Consider the following 19,469-nt stretch of genomic DNA (forward strand, 5'->3'; position numbering starts at 1 on the left):
ACAAGGTCCTGGGTGAGAGTAGCCCTGAAGGGGGACGAGGAAAAACTGACTCCAGGCCTATTTTCCAACTTCAGGGGTCACAGGGTTTATTACCTGCTGCGGAAAATGTTTTCGTGTGCAATGCAAACAAACCTTGTTTTTCATTCCCTCAGTTGGTCAGTATTCTGTTGGGACAAGTCTGGGCTGATGGCAGCCAGCCCTCAGGTGATGACCTCGGGGAAGGCACCAGCCCAGAAAGCATATGGGAGAAGCTGTGACCTCCAGGCCAGCAGCACAAGCCAATGGGGAGCAGGGGTGGCTTGGCAGTAGGCCCAGCCGGCTACTTACCCCTGGGTTGACATCTCTGACACAGCAGGGGGAACAGGATGACAGGAGGGGCTGAGAAAGGGATTCTGCTGCTAAAGCAGCTCCATTTTCAGAGGTCCTGGGGCCCTGCCCTGATTTCTGCCATACCCAAACTCCTCTTCCCAGCCAAGATACAGGTTGGGGCCAAGGAAGGAGGAGACCCTAGGGCAGACGCCACTCATTCTGGGACCCCAGCCAGGGGTCCCTGCACAGATGCCAGGACAGGTACTCCAGCAACATTTAATCTGTCCAAATCCTGCATCCAGGTTGGCCCTTCAGCCTGGCCCCCAGCACCGTGACTCAATTGCTCACAGGTCCTTCTTCCTAAGGTTCCAGCCAGCACGAGGCTGAGGCCTAGCAATCTGTGCTGGGGGCAGCTGTCAGGCAGAGGTGGGGCCAGCTGGGAAGGGGTGGGGGACTCGGGGGAAGGGTAGGCTCTTTGGCATTGTCTGGAGGGTGAAGGACAAAGAGATCACATCGGAGGCATCCAGGCTGGACTTGAAGGTCCAGTGTGTTGAGCTGTAGCAGCAGCGGTAGGCAGCCAGCTGAGCCGGGCCGGCTGTGACAGACCCGAGCCAGGCTCAGACCCACTGTCCCAGGCCCCAGGTACTCTGGTGCCCAAGGAAAAAGCCAGGAGGACCCGCTCCTGGAGTATGGAAGGTTTTTTTGGAGGTCAGCCTCTGGGGGCCCAGCTCCTGGCTGAGTCCAGACGTGCAGAGCCCGGGTGGCCTTTGGTTCAGGCTTCCTGGGCAGCCCTTCACCCCAGCCCCTGGCCAAGCAGCCAGACACCCCATTCCCGGGCTGAGGCAGGACCCCCTGACTTCGGAGCAGATTCTGGTCACACGTGTGAGTGACCCCGGGGCTCAGACGCTGGTCACATACATGATCTCCAGGCGTGGCTGCTTCTTGGGACCGTCTGTGTCCCCCCCAGCGAGGCCCTGCTCTTTAGTGGCCTCCGGGAGGGCCTCTTCGGTCTCAGCCCTCTGGCGGTGCCTCTCCTTCTTCCCCAGAGCCCAGAAGCTGCCACCCATGAAGAGGGCGGCAGAGATGAGGAAGAAACTCGACATGTAGAAAACGTAGCTGAAGTTGGTGGTGGTGTCCAGGAGGAGTCCTGGGGGACAGAGAGAAAGTTAGGCCACTGCCTGGGGCTACAAGGCCTCCCCTGATCCCCACTGATCTGTGAGCCCTGTGACCTCAGGGGGTTTGTGTCTTGGCTGCACCCCTGGTACCAGGACCTGTGGCTGGCATCCGGTAGGCCCTCGATGGGTGTTTGTTGAATAATAAAGAAGGCAACACTAAACCAGTCCTGGCCCGGGTCAGGGAGAGTCCTTGGGCTGAAAATGCATTTAAGGTCATGTCTCCCTCACCCTTGGTGGCAGGAAGCCAAGGACTCAAGGGCCAGTGGCGCTAAGATATCTGCTCAGCCACACCCCAGCCGCCCGTACCCCCCCCCTGGAGAGCTCCCTTGGAAACTGGGACTTCCAGGGCCACCCTTGGAGTCCCCACCGTCCTAGTGAACTAACCACCGGCCTGTTGACTCCCGCACCCCCACCCCCACCCACAGCCATGGGCTTCACAAGCCTTCCCCTTTACCCTGAATGCCACACTCTCAGCTGCCCAGTGAGTCCCCTCCCGGCACAAATCACCATCGTGATCACAAAGGGGCCCCTTTGCTTTAACCCCCAACTCTCACCAGAAGGTGAGCCCCGAATGGGGGGACTAGAACTCTGTATTCAGCCCTGCCCACCCCGCTATCTGTGTGGGTGTATCGATGGTTATGCCAGGTGTGATGACGCTGTGGCTCAGAGAAGGAAAAGGACTTCCCTGGGTCCCACACGCAGCAGGTGAGAGAACCAGAATTTTAATAACACCAAACACGTGCATCACACTTGCCATAGGCCAGGCTCTCTACTAAGCTTTTATTTATTTATTTATTTACTTTGGTATTTTTTTTTTTTTTAGGGCTGCACCCACGGCATATGGAGGTTCCCAGGCTAAGGGCTGAATCGGAGCTGCAGCTGCCGGCCTGCGCCACAGCCACAGCAATGTCAGGTCCAAACCCCACCTGTGACCTACACCACAGCTCATGGCCACGCTGCATCCTTAACCCATTCAGCAAGGCCAGGGATTGAACCCACATCCTCATGGATATTAGTTGGGTTCTTAATCTGCTGAGCCACAACGGGAACTCCTCCACTAAGCTTTTTGCTCTATCACTTGTGGTCCTCACAGCAAGCCTCTGAGGTAGATTCTGCTATCATCCCCACTTTACCGGTAAGAAAACAGAGGTACAGAGGGGAGGGCTCGGGTAAGTCTGGTGTGAAAATCCTTATTTTTAACTGTTTCTACCTTGAGCGTCAGTTCTCCGAGGTGCCTGAGAAAATCCCAGATCCCAATTCTCTATGCCCGGAGACCCAGATAGGGCCCCCGTCTCCGGACTGTTCCCATGTGCCCCCCGCCCAGGGCTCACCAGCCAGTGGCGGGGAGATGAGGATGGAGATGCTTTCGAGGATGGTGAAGAGGCCCAGGGCGCTGGAGAAGCGGTCCATGGGGACGATGTCCATGAGGACCTGGAAGAGGAGGGCCCCGATGCCGCTCATGGACACGCTGTACACCAGGCAGTAGCCGACCAGCACCCGGAAGTCGGCGGATGCCGCGCACACCAGGTTGGTGAGCCCGTTGAGCAGGGCTGCCAGGCTGAACAGGTACTTGCGGTGACCGGCAAAGACCTGCCGGCCCGCCACCAGCCCGGCCAGGGGCCGCAGGAAGATGTTGCTGAAGCCGATGATGGAGATGAGCAGGGCCGCCCTGTGTTCGTCCAGCCCGTGCCGGATGGCGTACGGCACCAAGAAGACGTGTGGCAGCGGGAAACCCATGATCATCCACACGACGCCCAGCGTGAACACGCGGTAGCCCGCGTTCTGCCGCAGGACGTCGAAGGCCAGGTGGCGCTGGATGGCCCGATCGCACGCTGCCCGGCAGCTGTTCGCGGGTCTCTTGGAAGGTGGAGTGGGGCCTTCCCTGGTCTCAGGGGTCACGCTGGTGGCCACGGGCCGCAGGATGGCCCCACACACGCAGCAGTGGAGGAAAACCCCGCCGAAGATGAGGAAGGTGCCCCTCCAGCCCAGGTCCTCCAGGAGGTAGCGGGAGAGCAGGGGCCACAGCGTGATGCCCAGGGAGACGCCTGTCGAGGCCAGTGAGTTGGCCAGCACCTGCCAGCGGGTGAAGTAGAGCCCCAGCACGGTGATGCTCGACTGAAAACTGAAGCACATGCCCAGACCTGTGGAGAGAGGGGGGGACCAGCTCCAGGGGGCACGCAGCAAGCGACCCCAGGGTCAGGTCCCAGGTCTGTTCTTCCGTTGCAGCCCAGACCCACTTCCAGGTCCCCGGGGACTGAAGGTGGAATCAGCCTTTCTTGCTAACTCCCTAGAGGCATTCCACTCTCCGACCTGCCCTCCAGGGGCGGGGCTGTGCACCCCCGTTCCCGCTGGCACAGCACCAGGGGATGGTCAGAAACCCACATCAGGTTAAGTCTCCCTTGCTTAACACTTTCCAAAGATTTCCCATCACGCCTAGAAAAAAAAGCCAGAGTACTTACTGGGCCCTGCAAGGCTCTGCACGGTCTGGCCTCTGGTCTCCTTCTCAGGCCCCGCTCCCTGTCACTCACCACAATCAAGTCCCATCAGTTTCCTTCTCATCCTCTGGCCGCTAAGCTGCCCACCTCTGTGGACCTTTGTAGCTGGAATATGCTTCCCCCAGACTTTCCTGACAGCTCAGACGCCACCTCCCACTCCGTACACAGCCGAACGTGCTGGAGAGAAAGTGCACAGCCACACCATGACCACTGGCCTCAGGGGTGGCCTTGGGCCACCCAAGTGCCACTACGGTTCCCTCGACCATCCACTCCCCCACCCTCTCAGATGAGCACCAGGCCTGGTCCTCTGTGCACCTGGCACCCCCCCCCCGCCCCAGCTGACCTCCTGCCTTCCCGCCCGTGACAATGGACAGTCCGGGACCACCCCTTCGCCCCTGCCCTGCATGCTGGCTACTCAAAGGCACGCCCTTCCAACTATGTCCCTCTCCTGCAGCACCCATCTTCTCCTCTTTTTCTGGACCATTCTCCTGCTTATTTCTCCCATTAAAATGAAACAAAGCTCTCTTTGACCCCAGTTTCTTCCAAGCACCAGCCCATTTCTCTGCTCCCCTTACGTCAAAATTTTTTGTAAATATTGGAGCTCCCATCGTGGCTCAGCGGTTAATGAACCCGACTAGCATCCAAGAGGACATGGGTTTGATCCCTGGCCTCGCTCAGTGGGTTAAGGATCTGGCATTGCCATGAGCTGTGGTGTAGGTTGCAGATGCAGCTCGGATCCCAAGTTGCTGTGGCTGTGGCGTAGCCCAGCAGCTACGGCTCCGATTCGACCCCTAGCCTGGGAACCTCCATATGCCACGGGTGTGGCCCCAAAAAGACAAAAAAAAAATTTTTTTTGTAAATATTGTTTATCTCCACTGTCTCCAATTTCCCCCCTCCCATTCTCCTTTGAACCTATTCCAATCAGACTTTCATCCGTACCTCTACTTCAGAATTCCTCCTGTCAAGGTCACCAACCTCTACTCTGCCAAGCCAAAGATGGGGTCTGGTCCCCACTTGGTCTGATCCAACAGTGGCTTGACAGTCCCTCACTTCCTTTCCCAAGAAACGTCACTTTCCTGGTTCTCCCTCTGTCAATTCCTTCCCAGGCCACTAATCACTGGAGTGCCCGAGTCCTGGGCCTCAGGCTCCTTCAGCCATCCTCTGCCATCCCCGTGGGGGCAGCAGACCATACCTCTGCTCGGCCATCGCAGGAGTCTCCAGCTGCCTGCTCCAGCTCAGGGTCTGTTCCCTGCACTCCAGACGGGGTAGGTACAAACCTGCTCCTCCCCTAGGTTCCCCATCCTAGTTAGAAGCTCCTCCATCCTCCAGCAACACAGGGCAAAAAACCTCAGAGTTGGCCGTCTTGGCTCTTGGCACCATGAGCCATCCTTGTCTGTCCTTCTCTGTGCCTCACCGGGCCATCCTGGACCCCAACCCCTCCATCGCACCCCCCTGGGTTTGAGTGCGGCGCCTCCAGCCTGGGAGATGACCACCCCCCTACCTGTTCTCTGCCGCTCCCCTAGTCCCAAAGCCAGAGTAGCGGTGGCTGGATGACATCATCCCCCCTCTGCCCAAGCCCCCGACGGCTTCCCATCTCACTACAAAACCTTTTAGGGGAGTTCCCGTTGTGGCAGAGTGGACGCGAACCCGACTAGTATCCATGGAGACATGGGTTCCATCCCTGGCCTCACTCAGTGGCTTGGATCCCGCATTGCTGTGGCTGTGGCTGTGGCTGTTGCTGGCAGCTGTAGGTCACGATTTGACCCCTAGGCTGGGAATTTCCATTTGCTGCAGGTGTGGACCTAAAAAGCAAACAAACAAAACCTTTTAGGAACTAAACCCCCGCTCTGGCCTCCCCCTCACCGCTTTGAGCCCTTGCTCACTCCCCTCTACCCTCTGGACCACCTCATCGCTCCTTGAGCCCTTGCGGGCCTTTGCTCTGGCTGTTCCTGCTGCCTGGAATGAGAGCCTGGTAGCAACTCCCTCACTTCCCTAAGCCGGAATGTCACCTTCTCTGCGAGGCCTTCCCTGATTGGCATGTTGAAAGCAGTGACCTCTTCCAACCCTGTTTTGCCTTCGCAATTGGCTGGTCTAGTTTTTCTACCTCTTGTCTCCTCTCTGCCACCCCTGCCCGAGCCAAGACACTATCGCATCAGCTGTCCTGTCTTCTTAGGCGTTTGCCACCATCAGATACAGTCCTTCTCATTGAATCCTCCACTGTTCCTCTCTCCCACGTGACGGTAAAGCAGCCACAGATCAGGAGCTTTGCCTGCTCTCTTCAGTCCTGCTTCCCCGGTACCTTTTGTAATTCTCGAAACGGAATGACAGTCACCTGTGATGAATCCTGCCGTGAGGTAGAGCTGGCCAAGGGTGCGGCAGAAGGAGCCCGCCACCATGCCCAGGCTGGCCAGCACGCCTCCCAGCATCATCGTCGCTCGGCAGCCAAAGCATCCCACCAGGATGCTGCACAGGGGTCCTGTGGGGAGGAGGCAGCTGGCAGGTGGCAGCTGAATGAGGAGGTCGGAGGGAGGAGGGGAGTGGGTTTGAGGGAGGGGTTCCACAGCAACAAGCCTGTGGTGGTTTTTTTTTTTTCTTTTTAGGGCCGAACCTGTAGCATATGGAAGTTCCCAGGCTAGGGGTTGAATCGGAGCTACAGCTGCCGGCCTACACCACAGCCACAGCTACGTGGGATCCGAGCCACATCTGCGACCTGCACCACAGCTCAGGGTAACGCTGAATCCTTAACCCACTGAGCGAGGCCAGGGATCGAACGCACATCCTCATGGATCCTAGCTGGGCTAACCGCTGAGCCATGAAGGGACTTCCCTAGCAGTGGTTTAAAGGGCACAAGCCTGGAGCCTACAGGCCTGGGTTCTGATCCTCACCCTGCCACAGACGGGCTACGGGCCAAACAAAGGCCATCCCTTTGCCTGGACTTGCCCAGAGAACGAGGGTTCAGACTGGGTGATGTCTGGCCAGCTATGAGGTGCGGTACTGCAAATACCCTTGACCCCGACAGGGAGGCCCAGAGGTAGACTGAGGCCCTTGACTGCACTGACCCAAGGCCGCTTCCATCCAGGTGAAAGAGGCTTGGCTCATGACCTGGGATGTCACGGGGGTCTGTCTCGATGGGCGAGGGTCCCAGGGCAGCTAAATCATGGTGAGCCCCTCCAGCCCCTGCTCCCTGCATCCTCAAGAAGACTGGCCCAGTCTTCCTGCCACCGTCCGACCTGTCCAGTGTGGGCCAACTGGGCCTCTGGGCTGCTCTGGAGAAAAGCTGGGGATCCTGCTCCCCCCTCTCACCACCCCCAGCCACCACCAAAGTCTTGCCTCAGACGTCTGGCTCCTGGCGGAGAGGGACCTGTTCTCCTCTACCCCACCCCCGCCCCGAGCTGCCTTCCCTCCAGCCCAGACGCAGAGCAGACATAAAGCCAGTCCTGGCCGGCTGCTCCTTAACACCTGGCAGGCCCCGTGTGCCAGGCGCCCTGCTCCCATGTTTCTCTAGAGCTGCCCTCCCAGAGTGCAGCCAAAGGGACAGGGCGAGGGCATGCACGGGGGTGTGTTTGCATGTTTAGGGGTGGAGAGGGGATGTATGGTGTGTGAGCCAGAAGCAGTAAGGGAACAACAGGAAGTGAGTGGCCCATCCTCAGAGGGAATCAAGGAGAGGCGGCCACAGAGAGGAGGCCAGGCCTGGAAGTGGACATGACCACCCACCCACATATCTTTCTCACCTGCACTTTGGCCTGACTTTGGAAAGCGACACTGGGGAAAGGCCTGAGTCACCGGACTGGGATGTGCACCAGCTTAGCTAAAACAGCAGAGGGGGCTGGGCTGGGGCGCTGGGAGGCAGGGCTGCCGCCTCTACCCTGAACTCACTCTGCAACCTTGGCAGGGCCTTTGTACTTGTTTGCTTCCCTCATCTCTCAAACGTGAGGGGGCCAGGGTACCTCGGAACAGGGACAACCTTCAACTTTCTACACTACTCTGAAGGCGTGAGGGCTGAAGGTCTGTGTGTATGTGAGACTGACAGACAGATAGGACTCCCAGGCCAACTGAGGTGGTGGTATGCCTGCTAGGCCTGAGTCTAAAGCTGGTTGCAGAGTGTGGGGTCCCCAACCAGTCACCTGGTCCCCAGCCCCTGGCCCAGACCCCTCTGAGTGACAGGGAAGGAACCATCTGAGACTCCACTTCGGCCCAACCTTACAGGCAAAAAAGGTTATGTGGTCTGGGCCAGGCCTTGCTCCGTGCCCGGAGCCCATGCCCCAAGCAGCCGCTTTAGGGGTCATGCCAGCCTTCCCAATTTGAGCGAAGGACCTGGAATAACAAGCAGGCTGCTGGTGCCAGGTGGAGGGAGGGGCAGGAGGTAAGCAGGGAGACCAGCGGCCTGGGGAGAGCCCCCTCCCCTGCTCCTCCCCTCGCCAAGTCACTGCCCCTGGCGTCTCCCTGCAGAGCTCCCAGGAGCGGAGTGGGCCTGGGGCCCGAGGCTATTGTGGAGAACCCTCCTGGGCAGCCCCCCCGTCCCTTTTCCTGGGGTCAGGGTGAGGTGGTCACGTTCCCAGAGGAGCCAAGCAGGACTCCCCCTCCACAGCACCGACAACAATCCCCCCGTTTCCTGGTGAAAGAAGGGGCTCTTGCCCTGCCCCCGTCTTGCTCCCGCCCCCTTCCTGTCCTGAAGCCCTGAGGAGGGTCTCAACACTCATCACTCACAGCCAGTTCCATCGCCCGAGCCCGCAGACCTCTCCAAGCCCGTGCGGGAGGTGGGCAGGATGGGATGCCGGGTGTCACCCGCATGGTGCAGAGGAAAAAACTGAGGTTCAGGGTGCCCCTCCCCCCAGCGGGACACCAAGTTGCTCCTCCTCCCGTTGGTGCTGAGTGCCTGGCAATTGGGATGTCACCGTCACCTGAGGGGACCTGTGACTGGGGCTTCATAGCCTAGAGGCCTTCCCACCCTCAGCCCCGCCCCAGCTCAGTGGGGATGCCAGGCAGGGGAACTGGCCCTGTTGAAATCGGATGAAATCTGAGGAATTCACAGCTCAGCGTGAAACCTGTGGCCCCAGGGAGAAGGACCCAGGAGGCCAGGGTGGCTGTGGCTTCCTCTCCCCCGCCCCCAGGGCGCCTCCATCCCTCCCGCCTCTGTCTCCCCCAGGCTGCTCACCCCCTGCGTGGAGCATGGCCGTCTGGATGGAGGGGAACCAGGAGGTCTCGCTGTTGCTGGCCTGGAACTCACGCTGCAGTTCGGTGAAGAAGATGCCGATGCAGGTGGGGAAGCCCAGGGTGAGGCCCTGACTCACCACGGAGGCCAGCAGCACCATCCAGGCCCAGCAGCTCTCCGTGCGCTCCAGGGCCTGGGGCATCCTCCGCTATGAATGCTGCTGGCCCGGCCTCACCACCACTGCCACCACTGCCCGGGGTGCCTGGGGAAGGAACAGAATGGAGCTGCCAGTCCTTTCCTGGCTCACCTGCCACCTTCCCTGGGCAGCTGAACCTGTCCCTTCCTCTTGCCTCAGTACCAGGTATCAGAGAAGGGCACCGCCTCCCGAGAGGCGGCTAGAGGCCCACGCGTTGGCCTTGGCATCTCCTCTCACCTACTTCCCAGAGCAAGCCTGGCAGGAGGGACCAGCAGGAGATGGATCAGCGAGATGAGGCAGGTGGATGGAATTCCTTTTGGTTTGACTTGACTTGGGTCAGCAGGTGGCACTTCCTGGTCCAGCCCTGCCCCTCCCTGCTTAAGCAAGCACTCAGTAACCACTTGTAGAATGGACCAGAAGTTTCCCGTCAGTGTAGTCCCAAGGTCCCTGCAGGCACCCCTGGATACCTTTTCACATGTTCACAGGCAGGCTTCCTGCTCACAGCAGGGACTGTCACACAAACTGCCACACTGTCACTGTCAGTGCCGCTCTGGTGGCCAAAGCAAGCAAGCTGGTGCCGAGGCAGCGGAGGAGGGTACACAGCATAGCCAAACGAGGGCACCGTCCAGGCAGCTTTCCAGGGGAAGGCCCCCCCGAAATCACCCTATGACGCTCCTGGCACAAGGGGCTCGGGGCCAAGAGGCGAGTGCTACAGCCATGTTGAATAATGGCTGAATAATGGAGCAAGGGGTTCCGGGCTCCTCCACCACACACATGCAACACACCCACACATTGCACACACACTGCACACACACATGTAATACACACACCACACAATACAACACACACAATATGCAACACACATGGACTATACATACCACACATACATGCAACACACAGCAGAACACACATGCAACGCGATGAACACACATATCCAACACATGACACAAACATATAAAGCACATACACAACACACACAATTCATAGCACAATGCACAGGAACACCATACACACATGTTAACATACATAGCGTGTACCATATACACATACAACACATGCATGTATGTCAAGATACACACTCACACAGACAAGCACAGCTACACACACCCACACGCAGACACGCACTTACAAAGACACACACGCAGACACACACAGGCAGAAAGAAACACAGAGCCACCCAGGCACACAGACTTATATGCAAACACATGCTTATAAAGACACATGCACAGAGGGAGTTCCCGTCGTGGCGCAGTGGTTAACAAATCCGACAAGGAACCATGAGGTTGCAGGTTCGATCCCTGGCCTTGCTCAGTGGGTTAAGGATCTGGCGTTGCCGTGAGCTGGGGTGTAGGTTGCAGATGTGGCTCGGATCCCATGTTGCTGTGGCTCTGGCGTAGGCCGGTGGCTACAGCTCTGATTAGACCCCTAGCCTGGGAACCTCCACATGCTGTGGGAGCGGCCCTAGAAAAGGCAAAAAGACACACAAAAAAAGACACACACACAGAAAAGTCCAGAGACACACACAGTCACACACAGAGGTGTGCATAAACACATACAGACTCACACATACACTCATACACACACATATGCAGATACACACTTACAGAATCATGCTCAGACAAGCCCAGAGACAGTTAAATGAACACAGACATGCTACACAGATGTACAGACACACACACACACACACAGTCACATGCTATGCAGACAGATGCACTCACACCCTTGCATCTTTGACTTAGTTCCTTGCCTGTAGCCACCTGGGCCACTCCTCCCTTCACAGAAGCTGCCTTAAGCAGGCCTCAGAAATAAAAAAAAAAAAAAAGCAGGCCTCGGAGCCCCATGCGCTCCCCAGATTCAGGCCCCTCCATCCTGGCCCTCCCCTGCCCCCCAGGGCCCACACCTCACCCATACTCAGGGCTGGGGCTGTGGGCACTGGGAGCAGCCTTGGTCTCGATGAAGCCAAAGGGTCCCAGGAGCTCCTGTTCCCACAGCCTCCCTCCTTTTAGCCTCAGGTCCTGAAGATCCAGGGAAACTCAGGAAACTATCAGAAATATGAAACCCTCTTCCTGCCAAGCCCAGCACCCCACACATTCCCCCAGGCCCAGGAGCTTGACCAGGCACCTCAGCGGGATCCACCCTGACTGCCTCCTTCCCCTTTTCAGGGCACAAGGCCCCCTCCCCAGAGGACCCCCAGGAGCCCTGCAAGGTGAGCAGCTCGTCCATCCTCGCCTCAGTGTGTGCGTGTGTGTGTGTGTGTGTGTGTGTGTGTGTGTGTGTGTGTGTGTGACCTTGAGTTCCGTGTGTCGGCTGGGAGCACCTCCTGCCCTCCTGGCTCCCGCACGTGGCACTGGCCCTAGAGGTCCCCCAGCCCATCCTCCTGGCTCAGCCCCAGGCTTGGGGCAAACCTCAGATCCCGGCTCCTCCAGCACACTGGCTCTCCCCCGTTCCAGGATTTCTGTCCCCTCAGCAAACGGAAAGGCCACTGGCGCCACCTGATCCTCTCTGTGAATGTCAAGTCTCTCCACCCTGCTCTCGAGTCCACCCCTCCTCCCCGCCCACGGCGCCCCCTCCGTCTTTCTGGACCTGCCTGTTCCTTCCCCTCGTCCCAGAAGGGCCACCAGCCTTCCTCCTCTGTCCTCATTTCCTCCTGATTGTCCCCTCAAGGCGCCCCACCCCGAGCACTCCCAAGCCCCGGAGAGCCCTGATGGTTTCCCCTCAGGGCAGCACGCGGTCCCTGACCAGAGGGGGCGGGGTGGGACAAGGAGACACGTGGCGGACCCCAGCCCCTTCCCCTGCTCTGGGCCCCTGTGCCCTTGTCCTACCCTCTGTGGAGAGGTCTCTAGCGCCCTTAGCAGCAGCTACTTCTCAAGGTCCGATTCTGACCTTGACTCTGTACCTACCTTCCTTCTGAACCTTTCAGTGGAGCCGGCTCTTCTCAGCTTCTCCTCCCTCCACGCCTCCTGCCTCCCGGGACAGTCAGAACCCAGGAAACCCTAAGCACCTTTGCTCCCTGCCCTGTAGACTCCGGCTTTCCACCTGGAGGCTGTCCCCTCCCACCCGCCCCCAACTCCCAGGTGACACCCACAGGCTTTAAGTCCTGTTGGCCCTGCAGCCCCCTCCCCCAGCAAGCTGGTTCCTTCTCAGGAGCTTGGCTGCTGAGAATTCCAAAATCCTTAGCGAGGGAGAAGTCCGGTTGGTCCCTCGAGATTGAGCAGAGATTCCAAAATTCTTAGTCAGAGAGAATCAGGTGGGTCCTTCAAGGTTTGGCCCCACCAGCACCTGGCAGAATCTATTCTGACTCCCACCCCAGGCTGGTCTAGGCCCTTTCTCCCCCCACCTTTTTTTTGTCTTTTTAGGGCCACCCCCGCAGCATATGGAGGTTCCCAGGCTAGGGGTCGAATTGGAGCTGTAGCTGCCGGCCTACCCCACAGCCACAGCAACTCGGGATCCCAGTCGAGTCCGAGACTTATACCCCCGCTCATGGCAACTCTGCATCCTTAAGTCACTGACCGAGGCCAGGGATCGAACCTGTGTCCTCCTGGATGCTAGCCAGATTCGTTTCTGCTGAGCTACAACGGGAACTCCTAGGCCCTTTCTCCTTAATAGAATTCCTCTCCTTAACAGTAGTTTTCGCATCACATTGGAGTGGATCCTTCCCCGGTTTCTCACGGTCACCCAGCCCCTCCTCCCCGCTTCTACACTCGGAGCGGGGACCTGGTCACAGGCCAGCACCGGGCCTCAGCTGAGCTCAGAAGTTAATATTCATGGGACCCACCTGTGTTCCCGTGAGGGCAGGCAAGTCCAGAACCTGGCAAGGGTGACCTGGCTTCCTGGCAGGTAGGTCCATTCCAGAAAACTCAAGGGGAGCAGAGATGAGACGAGGGCTCTGGTTCCATCTCCGCCCCAGCAGAGAAGTGGTCTTCCCTTTGAACTGGGAACCATGAGTCCCAATCACTGCCTGGTTCGTGGTTGGGACAAGGGGGGAGAGGCAGCTGCAGTCTCTTCACTGGCACTTCCCGGGACTGGAGGTGAGCAGCTGTCGCCAGGGGCTGCCGACTTCAGCCCTCAGGGACTCCCTGCCCCGAGTGAGATCAGCTTCACGGCCAGGTGGCCTGAAGCCGGGTGGGTAGGCAGGGCAGATGTTCAGGTGACATCTCTTGTCCTTCTCCCATCACACGCAGCCCCTCTGGCTGTTTTTAGGGCTTCCCAATTGACCACAGAGGCCCAGCTAGGCCCTCAGAATCCGCTCTCTGTCCCTTGGAGCTGGCAGGTACCAGTAAAAGGGTTGAGCAGCAGCTCTCCTGCAGGGGTTGGGGTTAGGAGGCTGGTGTGCAGGATGGAGGGGCCGCTTCCGCTCCTCCCAGCAGTGGTAGGAGAGCTGGTGAGAGGAAAAGGAGGAACCACTAGCCTCACCAGAAGCAGAAGGATGGCCAAACCCTGGAGACCCCCTCTCTCCCCAGGCTCCATATGAGGCAGGATCCCGGGCCTGAAGCCCAGGACACAGGGTCGGCAGCAGCAGTGTTCCCGCGGGGCGGGCGAGCGGCAGGAGCCAGCCTGAGCTTGGGGTTGACAAGCCCTCGAACCCCCGCACCCGGCATGGGCCGCGGAAGGAAGGAGGCCGTTCCGGAGGTGGGCGCGCTGGGGCAAGACACCCTCCTCCTTTCTCTGCTTCCAAACGCGTCCCCACAGCCCACGGCCCGGGGCCAGCTGACCACAGCCTGAGGGGGGATGGGCTAGGCGACGGGAACCTCAAGACCTCTTTGTCCCCGGGGCGCAATCCCTGACGTCCGAATCTAGTTTCCACTCGGCTTCCCACCCTCCCCAAGACGGATCTCCTCTGCGTGGGGCTTCTGGGACGTCGAGGCGGCGCCCGCCCGGGAAGATGTCAGGCCAGGCCTCGGAGAGTGCCTATCCCCTAACCCCTCACGCCTTGGGGGTCCCCAGCCCTCCCAGGCTGGGGCGGCCCAGGACCCGGACTAGAGGCTTTTCTGGATCCTCACCCTCCCAGGAGGGAAGGGGCCCGGGAGGCCCACGGCGGGGCGGGTCTGCGACGGCACTGACTGAGACCCCGACGGGGGAGGACGCCTCTGGGGCTGTGGGGGGCCCGGGGAGCCCGCTCACCGGTTCGCACGGGCCCGGCAGAGGGGAGACTCCACTCCCACCCGGCGCGACTTCCTGCGGCCCGGCCCGCCCGCGGTGGAGGCGGCCGGACGCCGGGGCGGGCGGCAGCGGGGACCCGGAGGGCGGGCCGGGGCGCCGGTGGGCGGGGCCACCTTCGCGTCGCCTGGGAGCCCGGCCCGGGGGGCGGGGGGAGGCAGGAAGGCGTGGCCAGGGCCCGAACCCCTTATCTCCACCTCACCCAGTTCTACAAGCGGCCCCGACCGCCCTCGGGTCGGGGATGGACTCTCGACGCCACCGGCTAGGCGAGTTTATTGGCTGTTTGCAGAGCCCACTTGTTGCCTTTCAAGCTTCTCGATTTTTCGCCCACTCTGGGCTCTAGGGCCCCAGGAGTGGAAGGGAAGCAGCGTGTGATTAAGAAACTCCACCTCCTAGCGCGAGTGAGGTTGGAGGCCAGCTGCTTTGGCGGCTTTAGCTGCTCAGGGGTCCTTCCAAGGAAAACCTAGAGCTTTGAGGGCCACACCGGAGGAGCCCAGGCAGGCAGCTGTCAGGGAGTGGAGAAGAGGGTGGACCCCTGGGAGCAGGTTAGAGGACGCCCACCACCCCTGCATGTGCCCGTTGGAAATGCAGGCCTCATGCCCACCTAGCCAGCCCTTGGTGTGCCTTGTTTAAAATACTCAATTATTATAAAGTTACAGGCATCAAGACGGTGTGGTGCTGACATAAGGGTAGACATATAGATCAGTGGAATAGAATTGAGAATAAACCCAGACATTTATGGTCAGCTGATTTTCCATAAGGATGCTGAGACAATCCAGGGCGGGGAGAATCGTCTTTTCAGTAAATGTTGCAAAACTGGGTATCTGCACGTAAAAGAATGAGGATGGGCAGTTACCGTTGTGGGTTAAGAACACAATAGAGTGTCCATGGGACAGAGGTTCCATCCCTGGTCTGCCCAGCTGTTAAGGAGCTGTCCTTGCTGCAAGTAGGTCACAGATGCAGCACGGATCTGGTGTTGCAGGGGCTGTGGCATGGGCTTCAGCTGCAGCACTGATTCCGCTCCTAGCCGGGGAACTTCCACACACTACAGGTGTGGCCTTCAAAAGAAAAAAAAGAGGTTGGACTTCAACCTTAGGCCATTAAAAAAGAAAGAAAGAGATCACAGTTGTAAACGCAAAAACTAAAACAACAGAAGTCTTAGGAAAATACACGGGAGTAAATTTTCATGACCTTGGAATAGGCAATGGATTCTGCGACACCACACCAAAAGCTCAACTGACAAAGGAAAAAACACATACATTGGAGGTCATCAAAATTAAAACCTTTTAGAAGTTCCTGAGTAATACAGGGAGTTGAGGATCTGGGTTTGCTACAGCTGTGTTTGATCCCTGGTCAGGGAACTTCCACATGCCCTGGTTGTGCCAAAAAAATAAAAACATAAAAACGTTTGTGCACCAAAAGACACCATCAGGAAAGTGAAAAGATAACCCGCGGAATGAGAGAAAATATTTGCAAATCATATATCTGATAAGGAGCTTGTATTGAGAATATATAAAGAACTCTCACAACTCAACAGTAAGAAGACAAATAACCTCATTAAAGATGGGCAAAAGGGAGGTTCCCACTGTGGGCCCGTGGGTTAAGAATCCAACTGCAGTGCCTTGGGCGCAGCTGCACTTGGGATTCAATCCCTGGCCCCGGGAACGTCTATATGCCGCAGGTGTGGCCATAAAATTGAAAAAAAAAAAAAAAAAAAAGGCAAAGGATCTGAATAGATATTTCTCCAAAGAAAATATGCAAATAGCCAACGTCATTGTTCACTGGGGAAATGCAAATCAAACCCACAATGCACTACCACTACCCACACACTAGGATGGCTTAACTTCTGGGTGAATTATGTGAATTGTGTCAAGTTGTACCGCACATCTTAGATGTCTGTCATTGATGTGCTTGTGGTTCATTTTCCTGCTGACAATCTCTGGGCTGGGCTTGGCTCTGACTGCCTAGCCTGAGTTTCCCAGAATACAAACGTTGGGAGGAGGGGATTAAGTTTATCCCATGGTCCTAAAGGGATGGTCCCAGGCCTTGGGAGGTCCTGTGTTGGGGACAGAGGGGATCATACTCTGGGGTCTGCACCATCTAAGCACCTCCTCTCTCACGCTGGCCCAGTACTGTGAGTGGCGGTTCCTGCCCCAAGTACTCAGAACAGGCTGGATGCCGCCCTCCACTGCATCCCTGGCTACTCTAGCAGAACCCAGGCATTCAATAACTGGGGGCTTCCCGGAGGCTCTTACCTGCTCTGAAAAAAATCAAGCAGGGAGGTTTTCCAGGACCTCACTGTCTTCTGGGGCACCCCACCCCCAGTAACCTCAAAGGTTAGTTTGACTTCGGCTTCATCAAGATGAAATCAATAGAGCTACGGGGACACCCCTTCCACCGTCCTGCGCTCTAGGCACTTCTCCAGAACGAGGCTCCCACCGGGCTGGAGCATGACCACCGCGGCTGCAGAGCTCAGAGCCAGGGTCTGTGGCTCCCTCAGTCAGGCCCCACAGCCTTCCCCAGCCTTCCTCTGTGACTCTGTTCCCTAAATGTAGGTCTGAGTGCTCAGCCTGGTCACCAGGCCCAGTTCCATTGGGCCTATGACAGCTGTCAAGGAAGGGTGGCGGCCCAGGGACTCAGAGTTGGAAAAGTCACCTTGCTATAGATAAGGGAACTGACGCACCTGCTCAAAACCATAAATCTTTGGGAATTAATCATAATTAGTAGTTAACAGCACAGTTGCCATTATCACTAGCAATCACAACCACGACCACATTCTGCTGCTGGTCTGCCAACCCCCTGAGACCTCTGCACACACGCGGTGGTTCCCTTTCCCCAAACACTCTGTCCTGGTGATCCTTCTTTTTTTGTTTTTTGTTTTTGTTTGTTTTTAATCTGGTTGGCCCCTGGTTGGCCTTAAGAGGTCCACGTAGAAGCCTCTTCCTCCAGGAAGTCCTCCCAGACCTCCCATGTTGAGGCATCGATGTTGCTGAGTGTTGTGTGTCTCCCCCACCAAGCTCCCTGAGGCTTGGGAGCATCCTTGCCGGGCTTATCTACACTTGCTTCCCCAGCATTCAGGACCATGCGTAGCACAAGCTAATACCCGCCATAATAATATGGGTCAACAGACACGGTGCGAGGCCCTAAGTCCCGCCCAGCTACCGCCCCTTTGGCTGAAGGAAAAGAATGGAGTATTGCCCATCAAAGTCACTCCATCTTGGGTCTTGTCACCCCAAGCCCAGGGCCTGGGATTTTTTTTTTTTTTTTTTTTTAGGGCCGCACCTGCGGCATATAGAAGTTCCCAGGCTAAGGGTCCAATCGGAGTGGCAGCTGCCAGCCTACGCCACAGTCACAGCAACACCAGATCCAAGCCATATCTTTGATCCACACCACAGCTCGCGGCAACATTGGATCCTTAACCCACTGAGTAAGGCCAGGAATTGAACTTGCGTCCTCCTGGATACTAGTCGGGTTCATTACTGCTGAGCCACAGTGGGAACTCCTTTTTTTCCCCTGGGATCCTTTTAAAATATTTTAATTACTCAAAAGCTCCAGGATGGGCTCCTGGGCCCTCTGCCCCTCTCCTCAGGTTTGGCCTCTGGCTGTGACCCCGTGGTGTTCCTGGCATGGCATGGCCGGAGTGCCCTCTGCTGGGACAACGAGCACACAGTGTGTCCGGGCTCTTCTGGATGCTGCTGGGACCCGGCCCCCGGGCGCCTTCTTGTTCACAGGCCCCTTTCCTTCTCCACTAGCTCCAGGGAGCACCTCTATCCTTCCTCATGTCACCCCAACCCCCGTGCCTGTTTGCCCTATTCTTCCAGGGCCGGTGGCAGCTTGCCAGCTGGAGGCCATGCCACTCAGCTGGCTATTTCCCCAGAAGACCCCCTGGCCTCAGATCTGAGGTACACAGTCTCTCTCCCAGGGCTGGCTGTAGCTGTGGGCCTGACATTGGGGGTACCCTGGCCCCCCTCCGCTCCAGCCCCCACCTCCAGGGGGGCAGCATAGATGTCCTGATCACTCCCCTTCAGGGGCACAGCCTGGCTAACGCTGGGGCCAGCCTGGGGAGCAGGAGCAGAGACACCGCAGGGTGGCTCGTACCCCCTGATTTGGGAGTGTCCCTGTCCAGAGCCTTGTCCTGATAGCGGGTCTGTGGGAAGGGGCGATGCTCGTAAACCAGACAGGCAGCCGCTGCCAGACCCTGGACGCTGTCGCCTCTCCTCCTCCCGCCCACGCGCTCTCCTCCGTGGAGCTCCAAGCCCTTCTCTTCCAGATGTTCTCATTGTCACCTGCATCAGCCTGTCCCCACACTGCCCACACCATCTTTCTCTTCCAACCAGGCCCCATCTTTGTTCTCTGACTTGATTGGGGGGCTCTCCCCACCCCCCCGCCCCTCTGCCTTCATCTTCCCATCCGGCCCATTGTCAGCTCCACTGCCTCTTCCCTTTGCCATCTTGCTCACCTGCCTTGTCTCTTCCTGGCGTTGGGGCCACTTGAGCCTGCGTGGCCCAGACTCAGCCTTGGTAGGTCTCTCTGCTCAGCTCCTTGCCCGGATCGCCAGATTCATCTTGCAACAGCACCCCGCTTTTCAAGGCTGCGCTGGAAGACCTTCCCCCTTTGAGTTCACAGACCAATATGCCAACACCTTGGCAGGGCTCTCCTCTGCCACCCGTTTCCCAATACTCCCTGTGCCTGTGCCTGACAGCAGACTCACCCCACGTGCATTTCTGCCCTCTTGCCCCCCACCCCCCGCCCTGTGCCCTCACCTCACCTCCAGCACCCTTCTCCTCCCTCCCAGTCAGCCTGACTCTGGCACCCAAACTGCACATAGTTCTCCCCACCCTGGCCGCCCTGATGTCCTCAAAACTGTCCATTTAAAACAAACTGGGGAGTTCCCGTAGTGGCTCAGTGGAGAGGAACCTGACTAGTACCCATGAGGATGCAGGTTCAATCCCTGGCCTCCCTCAGTGGGTTAAGGATCCCGTGTT

The 19,469-nt window shown here is 58.1% G+C and overlaps 1 protein-coding gene across 12 annotated transcripts; it reads right to left on the reverse strand.

The window, feature by feature from the left end:
* On the reverse strand, positions 61–19,147 carry SLC16A5 (solute carrier family 16 member 5). 12 transcript variants are annotated; one of them, XM_021066656.1, is made up of 7 exons: positions 14,449–14,574; positions 13,103–13,705; positions 9,565–9,701; positions 9,135–9,393; positions 6,312–6,455; positions 2,816–3,625; positions 61–1,456 (listed from the first exon to the last, which is right to left on the reverse strand). In XM_021066656.1, exons 4-7 carry the CDS (start codon positions 9,331–9,333, stop codon positions 1,209–1,211), a joined length of 1,401 nt encoding a protein of 466 aa, XP_020922315.1. In that variant the 5' UTR covers positions 9,334–9,393; positions 9,565–9,701; positions 13,103–13,705; positions 14,449–14,574; the 3' UTR covers positions 61–1,208. The 12 variants fall into 12 exon arrangements, with proteins under 12 accessions (XP_020922315.1, XP_013836209.2, XP_005668669.2 ...); XM_013980755.2 differs by lacking the exons at positions 9,565–9,701; positions 14,449–14,574 and adding an exon at positions 18,944–19,146; XM_005668612.3 differs by lacking the exon at positions 9,565–9,701 and having other exon boundaries at positions 14,449–14,585.

The sequence above is a fragment of the Sus scrofa genome, chromosome 12 (assembly GCF_000003025.6).
Source record: "Sus scrofa isolate TJ Tabasco breed Duroc chromosome 12, Sscrofa11.1, whole genome shotgun sequence".
Classification (NCBI taxonomy): domain Eukaryota; kingdom Metazoa; phylum Chordata; class Mammalia; order Artiodactyla; family Suidae; genus Sus; species Sus scrofa.